We start from the raw sequence: 16,319 nt of genomic DNA, 5'->3' as shown, positions 1-16,319 counted from the left end.
TTTTAAGTAATATTATGCTTTGTTAGATTACTCGGTTTCCGATTTTTAGTGGTAGTATCTCTTATTTTTTAATTTGTACTTTATATTTTTATACTTTTCATCAGTGAGTTTTAAATGTAAAAATATCATAGTATTTTTAATTCTTTGTGTTATTTTAAAACAGTTCATAAGAATTTTAAATTACAACCCAAGTGTCTTCTTTCATTTTGTCCTTTGTATTTTCTTTTTCTTTTCTTTTCTTTCTTTTTTTTTTTTTTTTTTTTTTTTTTTTTAGATAGAGTCTTGCTCTATCCTCAGTGGCACGATCTTGGCTCACTACAACCTCCACCTTCTGGGTTCAAGCAATTCTTCTGCCTCAGCATCCCAGATAGCTGGGATTACAGGCGCTTGACACCATGCCCAGCTAATTTTTGTAGTTTTAGTAGAGATGGGATTTCTCCATGTTGTCTAGGCTGGTCTCAAACTCTAGACCTCAAGTGATCTGCCTGCCTCAGCCTCCCAAAGTGCTGGTATTACAGGCATGAGCCACCACGCCTGGCCAGTCCTTTATATTTTCTTTGCACCTACCTCACATCCTATTTTTTTCTTCTGTGGTGGCATAGGCCTATTTTCTTTCTTTTATCAGATCACCTTTACTGAGGAATAATTTACGAAATGGTAATAAACTGCATCCATTCAAAGTGTTCAAACTGATAGTTTTGGCACTTTTATACACCTGTGAAACCACCACCACAATCAAGACACAGAACATTTTCATCACCTACAAGACTCTCTCATAGGTTTTTAATTGAATATTTAAATTATTTGATACTGCCTATTGTTTACATTCATTTTTGATCCACATATTATTTCTAATAGCAGGAGGTCCCTGATTTTGAAATTTTTGTTTATTCCTTCAAATTTTGCTTAAAGCTAATTTATTTGGATGTAGTACTATTGGAATTCTAATAGTATATGTTCATAATATCAACTCTAATGTGTTTAAAGTTATTTATTCATAAAGAAAGTATTTCTTAGAGTATCCTCACTCTTCCTTTTTCTTATAGAATGTTGTTATAATGATTCATTTAATTATCTAATATTTTCTGAAATGCTTTGACTATGGTACCTTTTAGAAATTGTTAGAAAACATTTAAAATGTAATCAGTAGCTTTATATGTGTTATTGTTTATTCCTTTGTGATTTTGCTTGGATAAATTACATTTAGATGCATATGTTTATTATTAATTGAAAAATAATCATCTTTAACATTTATGATAAATGGAAATTGAAGATAATAATCTTCATTAATATTATTAAATATTACTTTGGAATCCTTACCATAGCTTATAAATGAAGAAATCAAGAAATATGCAAAAAAATTGTAAATTTTTGTTATGTGACACTGTGTTTAAGTGTCATATTTCACTGATTAATAAATGGCATTGATTGTAAGGTGCACCCTCAATAATGACTGGACTAAAAAGCTGGTAAATGTTTTTTGATACTGAGTTGATAAAGCATTCTTTTTTTCAGAAATATTAAAATGTAAATATATCTTTGACTTGAGGGAATACTATATTTTAAAAATTGTATAAGGCAGGAATGTACAAGAGTGGAAATGGAACTTTAAAGCTTAAAAAGTATAAGCATTTGAAAAAGTTATTGGCAGTCTAACAATTTTAAAAGATTATCTTAGGAACTATCATGTTGAACTCCATTCCTTGAAAGTCAGTGAGATAGCCAGGCGTGGTGGCTCACATTTATTCTTTGAGCATTTGGGGATGCTGAGCCAGAAAGATCCTTTATGACCAGACTGGGCAATATAGCAAGACCCCATCTCTACCCAAAGCTTTTAAAAAGTTAGCCAGGCATGGTGGCACATGCCTATAGTCCTAGCTATTCTAGAGGCTTAGGTAGGAGGATTCCTTGGGCCCAGGAGGTCAAGGCTTCAGTGACTCAAGATTGCACCACTGTACTCCAGGCTAGACAACAGAGTGAGACCCTGTCTCTTAAAAAAAAAAAAAAAATGTAATTGATATGCAAAATTATCTAGGTTCAAATCTATTTTCTTAAATAATCTATTTCCTAGGAACTTATACTCAAAATAGCTTCATTTGAGGCGGCGATCAGACTCTGCTATTGACAGGATACCTAGAAAACAGTAACACAAAGAATTTCTCTCACAGTTTGAAAACTGAGTTTGTAGAGGATTAGGCCTCTAAGAACCCAGAACTGGAGGTGTCTAGGTCCAAGGCAGCTCTAGAAAGAAACGTTAGCAGCAGAAGCTTGATTCTTTATTATGGTGTTCAAACATGAAAATGACCCAGTTTCTTCAGGTATTTGCTCTGGTATTTTCTCTTTAACAGGCTGATCTATTTTTTGTTTTTGTTTACTTTACTAGTGACTTAACTTATGCATATTTCAGGCTCGTTTAATATTCCTTCAAGGCATGGACCCTATTCCTCTACCTGCCTCATGACTGCTTGCTTCTCTTCTCGTTGTTTACTGCCTTATTTTTGTAATATTCCTTCGTTCAGATCTTTGAGAGAGAATCTCTTTGGCTACACACTTGTCTTTTTTTTTTTTTTTAAAGCCACTTTATGAATGTTTTCTAATCTTTGGAGAAAATGCTTTTTTAATTGACTTTGCACTCTTGTTCCTTTCAAGCCTGGCTTAAGAAAGTGGGCATTGCTTAGAATGAAAGTTGGTTAGGTACAGCCTTGTGTCGTTTAGATGGGACTAGCTCTGATCCTCACCAAAACCTTATATGGCAGGTAGTTTGTGTATTACATCTCTCAAACTTTTACCTCCGTCTTACACATTTCTGTTAAGCTCCACACTAGCATTTCAGTGACTTAGTTTACAACCCCATGGCGAGGTCTCGTGGTATCTCAGTTCAACATGTCCATAATTGCGGTCATGTTCTTTATTCTTAACCTATTCTTTCAGTGCTTCTGTTGCACTAAAACACTTCATGAACTATTAACTTTCTTAGCATCTGGATACCTTTTTCTTTCTTGTAAGACTTAGCATTATGTGTATATTAAGAAATCTGAGTGTGTTCCTGCTATTAAAGTAGTGGATGAGCCTTGAAACATCTACATATTTCATTTTCTTATGCTTTTCTTTTGAATTTCATAGAGTGATCTCATTTAAGTCTAAATTTCAGTAAGTGGTAGTATTTGTTTTCTAAAATATAAAGTTGGAATGTACTTATATTCGATTTGTTTATAATTTTAGGCAGCAAAGGAACAGACTCAAGATTTAATAGTAAAAACCACTAAGCTTCAATCTGAAAGGTAAGTTTGTTTTCTTACAGCCACCTTTTCAATAATTTGGAGATTGGATTCAAAGAAAATTATAACTCTAAATCAAAATTAAAGCCGAATAATAAAAAACACGGTTCATAAGGTCCTAAGCTGTTGTGTTGTCCAATAGTCGCTTAAGCATAAAGGAGCATTAAACTTGATATTGAGGTTGAGAGATTATTCCTTTTTTGGAATAGAAATGATAATGTATTGTTACTGTTTTCTGTGGATTTGAGAAATGATTGCTTTTTAAAATGTAAATGTTTTCATATTTTAATAGTTTTATTGCTGTTTTTTTCATTGTCTTTTGTTTTTAAGCTAGGATTTATCCTCTCTGGTATAATTAAGAGTTAATTCTATAAATCCTTGTAGTTTATACAGTAGGTGTACTATTGGTTGATTGAATGAGTGAATAAAGATGAGTACAATATGGGTTTGTGTAGTAAAGTGTTGTGTTTAATATTGCTAAAACTCATAGCAATTGTGCTAAAACTCATTAACAATGCATCTCTCATGTGTGCAGTAGTACAGAGGGGGAGAAGCATTGTATTATGATGCAGTATACCTGTCTCCTTCTCAGTAGTTGGGTACATCACTTAAATCTTTTAGTATTCTAGGTATGTCTTCAGTAATATGGAGATATTACCACTTTAACTGCTCATTTTGGGGTAGGTGAATATACTATAGTATAGACCACAGGTCATCAAACTATGGCCACAGGCCAAATCCAGCTCACTACCTGCTTTTGTAAATCCAGTTTTATTGGAACACAGCTATGGTTGTATTTACATACTGTCTCTGGATGCTTTCACCATACTGTAGCAGAGTTGTGTGGTTACAACAGAGAGCATATGTGCCTTACAAAGCCTGAAATATGTATTGTCAAGATTTTTACAGAAAAAGTCTGTGACTCCTGATCCAACTGGTGTGTTTTGTAATTCAGGTCAAGATCAATGGGTTCCAAATTATGATTTACCTATCATTATTATTATTTAAGTAGATCATATCTAGCCTTAAAAAATAGGATAAAATAAAATAGAAAATAGTTTGGGTAGCTGGGCGTGATGGTGGTGCACACCTGAAGTCCCAGCTATTCAGGAGGTTGAAGTGGGAAGATAGATCATTTGATCCCAGGAATTCAAGGTTGCAGTGAGCTATGATGCTGCCACTGCACTCCAGCCTGGGTGACAGAGTGAGACCCTATATCTTAAAAATAAATAAGTAAAAATAATTTGGGTGAATATTATTTTCTGAAGCCTTTCTTTCCGTTTCTGGTAATGGTTTTAAATGGTTTAATATTATGGGTCATAGTCAAGAGTTTGAAAAACACTGCCCTAGACCCATGGCAAGTGCCTGACCCCCAACTCCTTAGTTTCACATCCATTGATCTTGACATTCTTTTATATTGAGCCCTTAATCCTTCTTAACACAGTTCTCTTCAGACTAAGATTGATGAATCACAAATTATAAAGAGCGCAGAGGTGTAAATTTACTTGTATAAGAGGATATCATGGGTCTTAGGGCTGCAAAGGACTCAGAGATCAACTGGAATGATCCATTGCAGTTAAAATGGTAACCAATATAACTTACTTTTCTATCTTATAAAACATGGAGAAAATGTGACATAATCAGCAAAATAAAATATATGTACCAATATTATTTTTAAAATACTATCTTTAATAGTACAAAAGAAGCAAACATTTTCTTTACACATATAGGAAATACATTATTGGATACTGGAGCATGTACTGTACCTTGTCTTAGACCTGTGGCTTTCAAACTATAGGTCATTAAACCTTAGGGTTTCTTTGTAAGAAGTAGAAGGATAATAGAGTTTTGGAGGTCAGATTTTCTCACTCTGATTTTAGTTAGAGCAATTTCACTTTTACTCATTTAATATAATAGGATTCTATGTAAGATTTTGTTTGAAAAAAGGGTTTGACAGCAGGAAAATATAAAAATATTGCCCAATTTTTAAGACTAGTTGAAAGATAGAATACCAAATAAAATAGTCTCATGATTTTATTCTTTGTGCCAGAGAAAAATCGTAAAAAAACTAAGTATCAAAGCTTTGTAAAACTTAATCATAATTTCATGCATTTATATCCCCATTTTTTTACTAGCTACTGTCTCTTTTACTAAAATCCACTTTCACTCATTTTGTGATTTCTACAAGCCAAAACGAGAGCGGGTTGATGTCTTTCTTGTTTAAATCACTGAAAATATTTAGTCTGATATTAGGTGACATTTTGGAGCTATCTTTTATTTCAGTTTTCCTTTCTAATCTTTTATGTTACCATTCCTGTATCCCACACCTTATCCAAGTAAACATAAGAACCATCAAGGAGCTTGATAAAATGGCAAGTTTTGGCCTCCATCCTCAGAGAATCTGACAGAAAAAAGCAAACAATTGTGTTTTTTGATTAATGGCTCAGTAAATCTTGATTCAGGCTCAGGATTCTGCCCTTTTAACAGTATCCCAGGTATTTTTATGCAGTGGTCCAGAGACTATAATTTGAAAGGCCTGTCCTTAGATAAAATATTATTCGTATTTTTATTTTTTTGTGGTATGTCCCTCTCCCCCTACCATAATTCTCTCATCTCCTTGAAAACACATTTTAACTTTTTAAAAGTTAATCTTTTTTTGAAGATAATTATAGATTCCCATGCAGTTGTAAGAAATAATACAGAAATCCAAGGTAGTCTTTACCTTGTTTCTGCCAAAGGTAACATTTTACAGAGCTATACTGTGGTACCACAACTAGGATAATTACCTTCATACAATCTACCTGTCTTACTCAGATTTTGCAGTTTTACTTGTCCTCACTGGTGTGCGTATTTATTTTTATATATTTTATTTTATCATGTGTAGATTCCTGAATGCACCACCATAGCCACGATATAGTACAGTTCCATCACCACAAACAACTCTCCTGGGGGTGGGTAGACAGTGGTGAGAAAAGTTGTAGACTAAGCCCATGTGAGGGATTGTTGACCCTGCAAAGTAGCCAGCTCTGTGAGGAAAGGCAATGTTAAATTTTTTTTATCAGAATTAAGCCTGTGCCTTCACCATACAATTAGATTGCGTTTTATAACAATTCTTTTGAAATAAAAGTTTTCTAAAAAAACATTCCCTATTAGAGACCTTGACATGAATTCTCTTAAGTTAATGCTGAATACAAAAACAAGCATTATTTTAATGAAAATTGTGACTAAAACCAAGATAACAGATCAGCAATCCTGTATGCAAAGCTTAAACTTTTCCTGTTCTCAATTGAATGCTTTTGTTTTCATCTTTAGTGTAATGTGTATTACAGCTGTTTACAATTGTTGATTTGATTGTCTTTTTTTCTCCTAAACGATGAGCTCCTTGAGAACAGTGACAATTTCTTATGCTCTTTTTTTGTATTTGTAGTGCCTGGTATTTTACAGATTCAATAAGTAATTTTTGAGTAAATGAATATGGAAAGCAACTATAAGGTCAGGAAAGGAATATAAAGTGAAAACTGAAAAATAAGCATTGTATATTGAAGCTTATAATATGGGGCTCTAAATAATATATACAGGAGACAATATTAGAACATTGTGCTTCTGTTCATGTATTCTCAAAACTAAGCAGGGTTTATATTTATTATTTTAGTAAGCCTATGGAAGTGTTTTGGGCTGATATGCTTTTGGGAAGTGAAAATTCATGACATTCTAGTATCCCAAGAGCTATAGATATGATGTGCCAAGTGAACATTTGTGTGAATATATTTTAGGAAAATTGCATAGCAAAAATGATAACCGGTCTCTAGAGGCTGGCAGGGAGTTGTTTTTTCATTTTAAAATATTATCTTTTTAAGAGAAACTTAAAAAGAAACTTCATCAAACATGAAGATAGCTTTAGAAATAGAAATACTGGCCGGGCGCGGTGGCTCAAGCCTGTAATCCTAGCACTTTGGGAGGCCGAGGCGGGTGGATCACGAGGTCAAGAGATCGAGACCATCCTGGTCAACATGGTGAAACCCCGTCTCTACTAAAAATCCAAAAAAAATTAGCTGGGCATGGTGGCGCATGCCTGTAATCCCAGCTACTCAGGAGGCTGAGGCAGGAGAATTGCCTGAACCCAGGAGGCAGAGGTTGCGGTGAGCCGAGATCGCGCCATTGCACTCCAGCCTGGGTAACAAGAGCGAAACTCCATCTCAAAAAAAAAAAAAAAGAAAGAAAGAAATAGAAATACTGTGGGATTACTTCAGTAATACATTCTTATTCAGACAAATGTATAATAATATGAATGTTTTTCCAACTGGGTTGGAAGGAAGTCGGTCATGAGGACAGCTGAGATGCTCTAATTGATAAAGCTCAATTAGCATTTTCTTCACAGGATGGTAGGTTAGCATTTCCCTTTAATATTTCATTGATAGTCAGAAGATGGGCTTTATTGATGATCAGGAAAGGCTATATGTACATGAACATACCTTTGTATTTTTTAAATACTACTGAAATCACTATTATATTTTTATTATCTCTTATAAGATTTATCTCTGGACTCAGAAAAATAATCTCTGGAGAATGTTGCTATGTGTGTGTATTTTTTAAGTCCAATATGTGAAAATGGAAGGAATATAGGAATTAAGACAAAAACCTGAATTTTAATCAAAACCTTAGGTAAGAGATTATTAGATTTTTTATTTTGTACAGCTATTTCTTAACTTCCCTTAGCCTAAGTTTCTATGTCTGAAAGAAGGAAGGAAAAATATCTGTGTCATGGGGTTTTTGAAATGACTAAATGTTTTATGTAAGTTGATGAACACACTGCGTGACATACATTAAAGAATGTTACCCTTCTCTTCTCCTCCCCTTTTATTCGACAGAGAAATCTATGTTACACATCTTATTTCTGCTTTTGCTCTGGCGACTAGGAAGCTTAGAGCTATTTTGTGCTTAATTGCAATAGCTTTCCTCAGCTGTATTATTTACTTTCTCAGCCTTTCCCTTTATTTCTTACTATTTTAGTTTTTAATAGTTTTAATTAACTTTAAGTACATTGTAAACTACATTAACTCAGGTTTTGAAATTGATGGCATAAAAATATAAAACTTTATCTTGGATAAATGGTTTTATATTGCATGGAAAAATATATTGCAGAAGCATTACCTACTAAAAGGTTAGGGGAAAGCAGGGGAGCATCACATCTCCTTCCTTCCTTCTTCCTCTCTCATTTGTACATAGTAGCGATATCTGAACCATCCGAAAGAAGGTATTACCAGTGACATGCTGGGGTCTAGCCCAGACAAGCTATAATAATTTTATTTCAGTCACATATGTTGGACTGGAAATGAAAATTTGAGGGTAAGGCATAGTATAGCTTATACCTTTCTTGTGATTATGATGAACATGCTCTAAGGGAAACAGTATCAGGAAAAATTTGTAAATAACCTTTGGAAGTAAGTATTTCAGAAACTGGGTTTGGAGATGGATGGATTTTTTTTTTAATGAAAATTTTGTCTGATTGAATTTTCCCCACCAATATAAAAGAACTTTTTTTCCTCTTCTTTTTTTTTTTTTTTTTTTTTGTGGGCACACTTCATTTAAAGTGGCTATTGCTGTTTATTTCCTGATTTAACTACATTTATCAACTAGATAGACTTTTTCTACATTCTCATTCATTCTACCTAGAATTCCATTTCCCAAAATTCATTTGTTGAAAACTCATTTGTCCTTTAAGGTTCCATCTGTTGTTTATGCCCATCATGTATTTCAGAATACTTTACAAAATTTCAGAATTTTAGGCTATCGTGTGTGTATGTGTGTGTCACACATGCATGTACATGTTCCTTGAGAGTGTCTATATGTATGTACATATATATGTTTCAAAGAAGGTCTTTCTTACTTTGAAAAATACTTCAGCTTATAGGAAATTTGTTCCACTTTTGTACTTTACAGTTTTATTATCTAGCTGTTTTCCATGTTCACCCAGGAGCCTTTACTCAGTCACCAGAAAAAAAAAAAAAATTAGTTTCTTCTTTGTACTCCCACAATACATTATTCTTCTAGCATTTATCTTCTGCCCCTTAATTTCTAAACACTTGCTAGACATTATGGTCTTTGACTATTTTACCTGGATGGCAAAGGCAGTGTATTAATGCTCTTTGTACCCACTTATTTCTACACAGAAAACTTACCAATTGAATATATCTACACGATTATTTTAACATTTTAAATAATTATTACTGACATTGCCTGTTGATATTTAAGACTCTTACTTTATAAAAGTAATAGCAATTGTGCTTATACTTAACTAAATGTTATTAAGGACTGGAAAGTATTAAGCTGGAAGAGTGTATTAGATGCCTCAAGCTGTAGTTTGTACAGTTACAATAATACATGTAATTGTAATTCAAAAGGTAGACCTTTTTTTGTTTATTGTAAGAGCATCTTTGTTGATATAATTCACATATCATAAAATTGAAGTATATAATATATGGTTTTTAGTTTATTCAAAGAATTGTGCAACCATCATTATGATCAGAAGTTACAACATTTTCACTATCCAAGAAAGAAAACTCATGACCGTTAGTAGTCATCCAGCCTTAGTCAACCATTGATCTACTTTTCGCCTCTCTAGATTTGCCTATTCTGGATCTTTCATGTAAATAAGATCATACAATATGTGGTCCTTTTTGGCCAGCTTCCTCCACGTAGCATAAATACTTTTAAGATTCATCCATGTTACTTCAACCTTTTTATGGATGAGTAGTATTCCATTGTATAGGTACACCACATTTTGTTCACTGTTCACTAGTTGATAGACATTTGGGTTATTTCTACTATTTAGCTGTTGCGAATAATGCTGCTGTAAATATATGTTTACAAGTTTTTCGTGGGCATATGTTTTATTCCTTTTATGTATATACTTAGGGGTAGAATTGCTGGATCATGTATGATAACTCCTTGTTTAACTGTTTGGGAAGCTGCTGCCACACTGTTTCCAAAGAAGCTGCGCAGTTTTTCATTTCAGCAGCAACATATGAGGATTCCAATTTCTGCACGTCTTTGTTTTTAATCTGCCACTTTGATGATAGCCATGCTACTGGGTATGAAGTACTAGTAATTGTGCTTTAGGTTTGCATTTTTCTAATGACTAATGGTGTCAAGCATCTTTTTTATTGCTTACTGGTATGTGCACATTTTCTTTGGAGAAATGTCTGTTTCCATTTTTTGCCTGTTTTTAAAATTTATTTGTGTTTTTATTTATTGGTTGTAAAAGTTCTTTATATATTCTGGATGTAGGTTTGTTAGCAGATAGATTATATGCAACTATTTTCTCTCATTCTGTGGGTTATATTCACTTTCTTCATATCATTTATAGCACAAACTTTTTAAATTTTGATGTAGCTCAGTTTTATGTTTTTTGTCATTTGTACATGCTTTATTTTTCAGTATATTTTTATGTTGAAGTTGTTTTGTCTACTTGTTTTAAAATGCTAAGATAAAAATTTAGAAATTTATCAGGTTTTAAAATCATGGCATGATACTGGAAATGCTGACAAGTGAACAACCTCATTACAGGATTTTTATCTCTATTGAGTTTTAACCAGTGTTTTAAAAATGTTGAACTTCCAGTTTGGTACTTTATAGAAACTTAAAGTGAAAAGTTTCTTTTTTTTCTATTTTAGGACTGAAAAATATTGTAGAAACACTTTTTCTTAAGATGGTGATTGACATCCAGATTCTTTAAGATTTTGTCAAACAGGTTATTTCACTTATCCTTCCACTGTATAAATTAGCTAAAAGGAATCTCTTAAGTGTAAAAAACTGCCTTTTCTTCTTTCAATTTTTCTTCTTTAACTTTTTTTTGACATAATGATAATGTAAATCTATTGTATAAAATTTAAGGAAAATTAAAATTAGCTGTAACTCCACCACTCTGATATAACCACAATTAATATTTTGGTGTATTTCCTTCCAGAGTGAGTATGTGTGTTGTTAATACTTTACTTTTTTCACTTAATATTTTATGTGCATTTTTTTATGATTTTTTATTTCAAGTGGATCATTTTTAGAAGTGTCCTGAAGTTTAATGCCTACATTTTTCTTGAAAAAGGTAATAACAATTCAACTTCCATTCTGTGTCTATTTTATTAACCCTTATCAGCATTAAGTATCATCATTAAAAACTTTGCCAATATAGATGAAAAATATCACACCATTTTAATTTACATATCATTGAATAGTGATGAATCAACATGTTTCTCATTTTGTTTTGCCATTTATATTTCTTTCTTTCTTTTTTTTTTTTTTGGTTTATATCTTATGTCCATTAAAAAAATTATTTTGAAATTATTTGGTGTAGGTGAACCTAAAAGTAGAATTAAAATATGACAGAGGTATGTTTTCAAGAAAAAGAAACGTACCACAAGATTCACAAATCATGTTTGGGGATGATTTGAAGGAATCATGAAGATTAAGTAGTTTGTTTATTTTAAATACTTACATGATATATGACTGAATATACTGAAAATTGATGTATGTGTGTTTATATGCAATAGTTCCCAACCTTGTCTGTGGTTTTGCTTTGTGTAGTTTCCATTACTCATAATCAACTGCAGTCTGAAAGTAATAAATGGAAGATTTCAGAAATAAGCAATTTATAAGTTTTAAATTGTATACCATTTTGAGTAGCATGATGAAATCTCAAGTGGTTGGCTCCCACTTTGGTGGGACATGAATCATCCCTTTTTTAATGTGTGATGCTATATATGCCACTACCCAGTAGTCACTTAGTAGCCGTCTCAGTTATCAGATCCAAAAACAGTATGTGTAGGGTTTGCTACTATCAGTAGTTTCAGGCATCCACTGTGGGGTCTTGGACTGTATCCTCCGAGGACAAGGGGGGACTATTGTGGTTCTTAAAAAGAAGTGGGGATTCCTATACATACTTTCTTACAACTTTTTGTACCTATCAAATGCCTTATAGATCATTTTATGATAGCACATGTAGATCAACCTCAGTTTTATCTACTACATATTTTTCCATAGTATATATTTCACATGTTGATTTATTATTTAATGTATTTATATAATATACAGTGATTGCCTGAACATAATCTCAAATACTCTGGAAGGTATATTTTATGTTAATACGTATTTCATATACTTTTTATGCTTAGACATTAAAAGCCCTCCAAAAGTTCCCTATGTTGATGTAAGGTAATGACAAGGTCTGTGTCGTAAGTGCCTTTTGTCACACTGGTCTCTGGCGTAGGCCTTATATGTTGTAAGTCTCCAGTGGTGTTATTTGAATGAGTGAATTCCCAAACCAAATCACTGGGCCATCTAACAATATCTTCCTGTCAGAATGGTTGTGAAAATTTACCTGGAAAGAATACATGTAGTAAAACTAGAGTAATATGATATTTAACAATATGTTAGAATTTATTCTGTCATTATTTTGAAAGTTGCCATCTTGATATATCAAACCCTTGTTTTAGTATTGTACCCATTATAAAAATATTTTTGCACCATCTCTTCTGTAGCTATATATAAAGCCTGTGTTTCAGTCTTTATATCATGATTGATTTTTAGATCCAGTCAGCCACATCATTTGGAATCAGTTGTAATGATTAAGGGTTTTGATCAAGGTGAGTAACACTTGTTTTGATTAAAACAAAATGAAACTGTAAACTCAAATTTTCCTTTGTGCCTAATAAATTGATTCTAAAGATGGATCCAAAAAAGCCCCCAAAAACATTTTTTTTGAAATAGTTAATTTGCATAGTCTCAAGGAATTTCATGAAATTTTATAATTATTTTAAATTCTTTAGGATAATGACTGGAACTTTTTTTTTTTTTTTTTTTTTTTTTTTTTGAGACAGTCTCACTCTGTCGCCCAGGCTGGAATACAGTCCCACGATCTTGGCTTATTGCAACCTCCGTCTCCTGGGTACAAGGAGTTCCCTGCCTCAGCCTCCCAAGTAGCTGGGATTACAGGCTCCCGCCACCGAGCCTGGCTAATTTTTGTATTTTTAGTAGTGACAGGGTTTTACCATCTTGGCCAGGCTGATCTTGAATTCCTGACCTCATGATCTACCCATCTAGGCCTCCCAAAGTGCTGGGGTTACAGGCGTGAGCCACCACGCCTGGACAATGACTGGAACTTTTAAAAGTATAAAACAAAACCCGTTAAGGTAATTCTTTAAGGTTTTTAAAATTCATTTTTAATTTATAACTGACATATAATGATTATATGTATTTATAGGGCACAGTGTAATGTTTCAAGATAATTACCGTATCTATCAACTTTAAACGTTTATCATTTCTTTGTGGTGACAATATTCAAACTCTTTGCTATCCTTAAATACCACTGCATTGTTATTTGCTGTATTCACCCTAGTGTATAATAGAACATCAGAACTTACTCTTCCTGACTGTAACTTTGTACGAGTTAACCTATCTCTTCCTCTCCCCCATCCCCACTATCTTCCCCAACCTCTGATAACCATTACTGTACTCTCTACTTCTATGAAGTCAACTTTTTTAGGTTCCACATATAATATGAGTGAGATTAGTGGTGTTTGTCTTTCTGTGCCTGGCTTACTTCACTTAATATGATGTCCTCCAGATTCATCCATTTTGCGACAAATGACAGGATTTCATTCTGTTTTATGGCTGAATAGTATTCAATTGTATGTGTGCAGACACACACACACACACACACACACACACACACACATTTTCTTTATCTGTTCTTCTGTACATGGGCATTTAGGTTGATTTCATATCTTGGCTATTGTAAATAGCACTGCAACAAACATGGGAGTGCAGCTGTTTCTTTGACATACTGATATTATTTCCTTGCATATATACCCAATAATGGTGTTGCTGGATCAAATGACAGGTTTTAGTTTTTTGAGGAACCCCCACACTGTTTTCCATAATGGTCATACTAATTTACATTCCCACCAACAGTGTGTAAGATTTCTTGTTTCTCTGCATTTTTGCCACATTTGTTGTTGGGTTTTTTTTCTTTCTGGCAATAGCCATTCTAGTTGGGGAGAGGTGATATTGTGGTTTTGATTTGTGTTTCCCTGGTGATTAGAGATGTTGATTTTTTTTCATATATTCATTGCCATTTGTCTGTCTTCTTTTGAGAAATGTTTATTTAGGTTTTTGGCCCATTTTAAAGTCAGATTTGTTGTCGCTGTTGTTGAATTGTTTGAGTTTCTTATATATTCTGGATATTAGCTTCTTGCCAGATGCATAGTTTGCAAATACTTCCCATTCTTTAGGTTATTTCTTATATTTAAATCCTAGAACTGTATAAATGTTAAACGAGTTTAGTAAAGTTGCAGGAAACAATATCCACGTATAAAAATCAGTAGTGTTTTCATACACTAACAACAAATTATATGAAAAAGAAATGAAGAAAGCAATTTCATTTATAATAACTACAAAAATGATAAAATACCTATGAATAAGCCTGGGGGTAAAAGATCTCTACCATGAAAATTATAAAACATTGATGAAAGAAATTGAAAAGGACACAAATAGATGGGCAGATAATCCTGTGTTCATGGATTGGAAGAATTAATGTTGTTAAAATGTCCATAGTACCCAAAGCAATCTATAGAGTCCATGCAATCTTATTAAAATATCAGTGACATTCTGCACAGAAATAGAAAAAAAATCTTAAAATTCATATGGAAATGCAAAAGAACCTGGATAATCAAAGCAATCTTGAGCAAAAAGAAGAAAGCTAGAGGCATTATATACTACCTGACTTCAAAATATACTACAAAACAGCATGGTACTGATATAAAAACATATAGACCAATGGAACAGACTAGAGAACCCAGAAATAAATTCATGCATTTACACCCAACTGATTTTCAACAAAGGCACCAAGAACGCACATTGGGGAAAAGACAGTGTCTTCAGTAAGTGGTGTTGGAAAGACTAGGTAGCTATGTACAGAGGAATGAAACTAGACCCTTACCTCTCACCATATATAAACTCTAAATGGATTAAAGAGTAAAATATACAACCCCAAATTATATAACTACCAGAAAAAATATAGGAGAATTGTTTCATGAAATTGGACTGGGCAACGATTTTTTAAATAAGACTTCGAAAGCACAGGCAACAAAGCAAAAATAAGATGAATATTAAGGTAACTTTCAGATATCAGTAGTAAGATGATTAACAACGTATTTAAATCTGTATAGACTCAATTGGGTGATTTATCATTTGAAATAAACAGAACTTTGCTGCCACCTGGAGGATTTTTCCTTGTAAGTGTCTTTATTCAGTAGGAGCATTCAACTTTGAATTTAAAACCTCCCATCCCAAAGGTGCAAATAAAACAGAGATGGAGATCCATTGTACCGTCTATACAAATAACGTTTTTTTTTTTATTCTTATTTGAGTTTTGTTTAATTGTGGAATAATTAAACACCTCTGATAATTGCTGGTGAAATACTTTTATAATTTTATTTATTTGTTTTCAGTTCTGAGATACAGAAACCAGGAATGTTGAGTTTCTGTTCAAGTAGTTCATGTTGCTAACTGGCCTGTAGGTATTGATATTGATTCTGCTCAGTCCCATAGGTCCTTGAGTGTGCCTTTTTCTAACTCTCAGCTAGTTTAGGTAGGTTGCATTCAGAAAATATAATTTAAAAGGTTTTTATATTACTATGTTTTGTAGAAAAAGTGGAGAAGACCAAAGTGGATAAATGATTTTAGCAATTTATGGATAATTAATAAAGCTCTTCTCTTTCCAACATAAAATAAACTAATAGATTTGGTATTTGACACGTACTTCATGTGAAAACTTTAAAGGCTTAGGAATTGTTTTAGTGACTGAAAAGAAATTGGTTGTAAATAGGTACATATTTTCTCTCTTGTAAAACCAACCTAGCAAACTGCAAGGTGAACTATTTAAGTACTTGTAAGTAGCCACAAATTTGTAATGCAGGGACCATGCATGGACTTATTTTTTCTTTTGCATAATGATCAACTCCATTTATTATGTGCAGATATCTGAAA

At 33.0% G+C, this 16,319-nt stretch overlaps 1 protein-coding gene across 3 annotated transcripts in view; it reads left to right on the top strand.

The window, feature by feature from the left end:
• Positions 1-16,319, top strand: part of COG6 (component of oligomeric golgi complex 6) — a 142,398-nt gene that overhangs the window by 40,868 nt on the left and 85,211 nt on the right. For all 3 annotated transcript variants that reach the window (XM_074387813.1, XM_010344945.3, XM_003934395.4), the window contains one exon: positions 3,223-3,281. In XM_074387813.1, coding sequence (XP_074243914.1) covers positions 3,223-3,281 — 59 coding nt within the window. The remainder of the gene's footprint in view (positions 1-3,222; positions 3,282-16,319) is intronic.

This window comes from Saimiri boliviensis, chromosome 16 (assembly GCF_048565385.1).
Source record: "Saimiri boliviensis isolate mSaiBol1 chromosome 16, mSaiBol1.pri, whole genome shotgun sequence".
Lineage (NCBI taxonomy): Eukaryota > Metazoa > Chordata > Mammalia > Primates > Cebidae > Saimiri > Saimiri boliviensis.
This window is presented reverse-complemented; position numbering and strand designations above follow the sequence as displayed.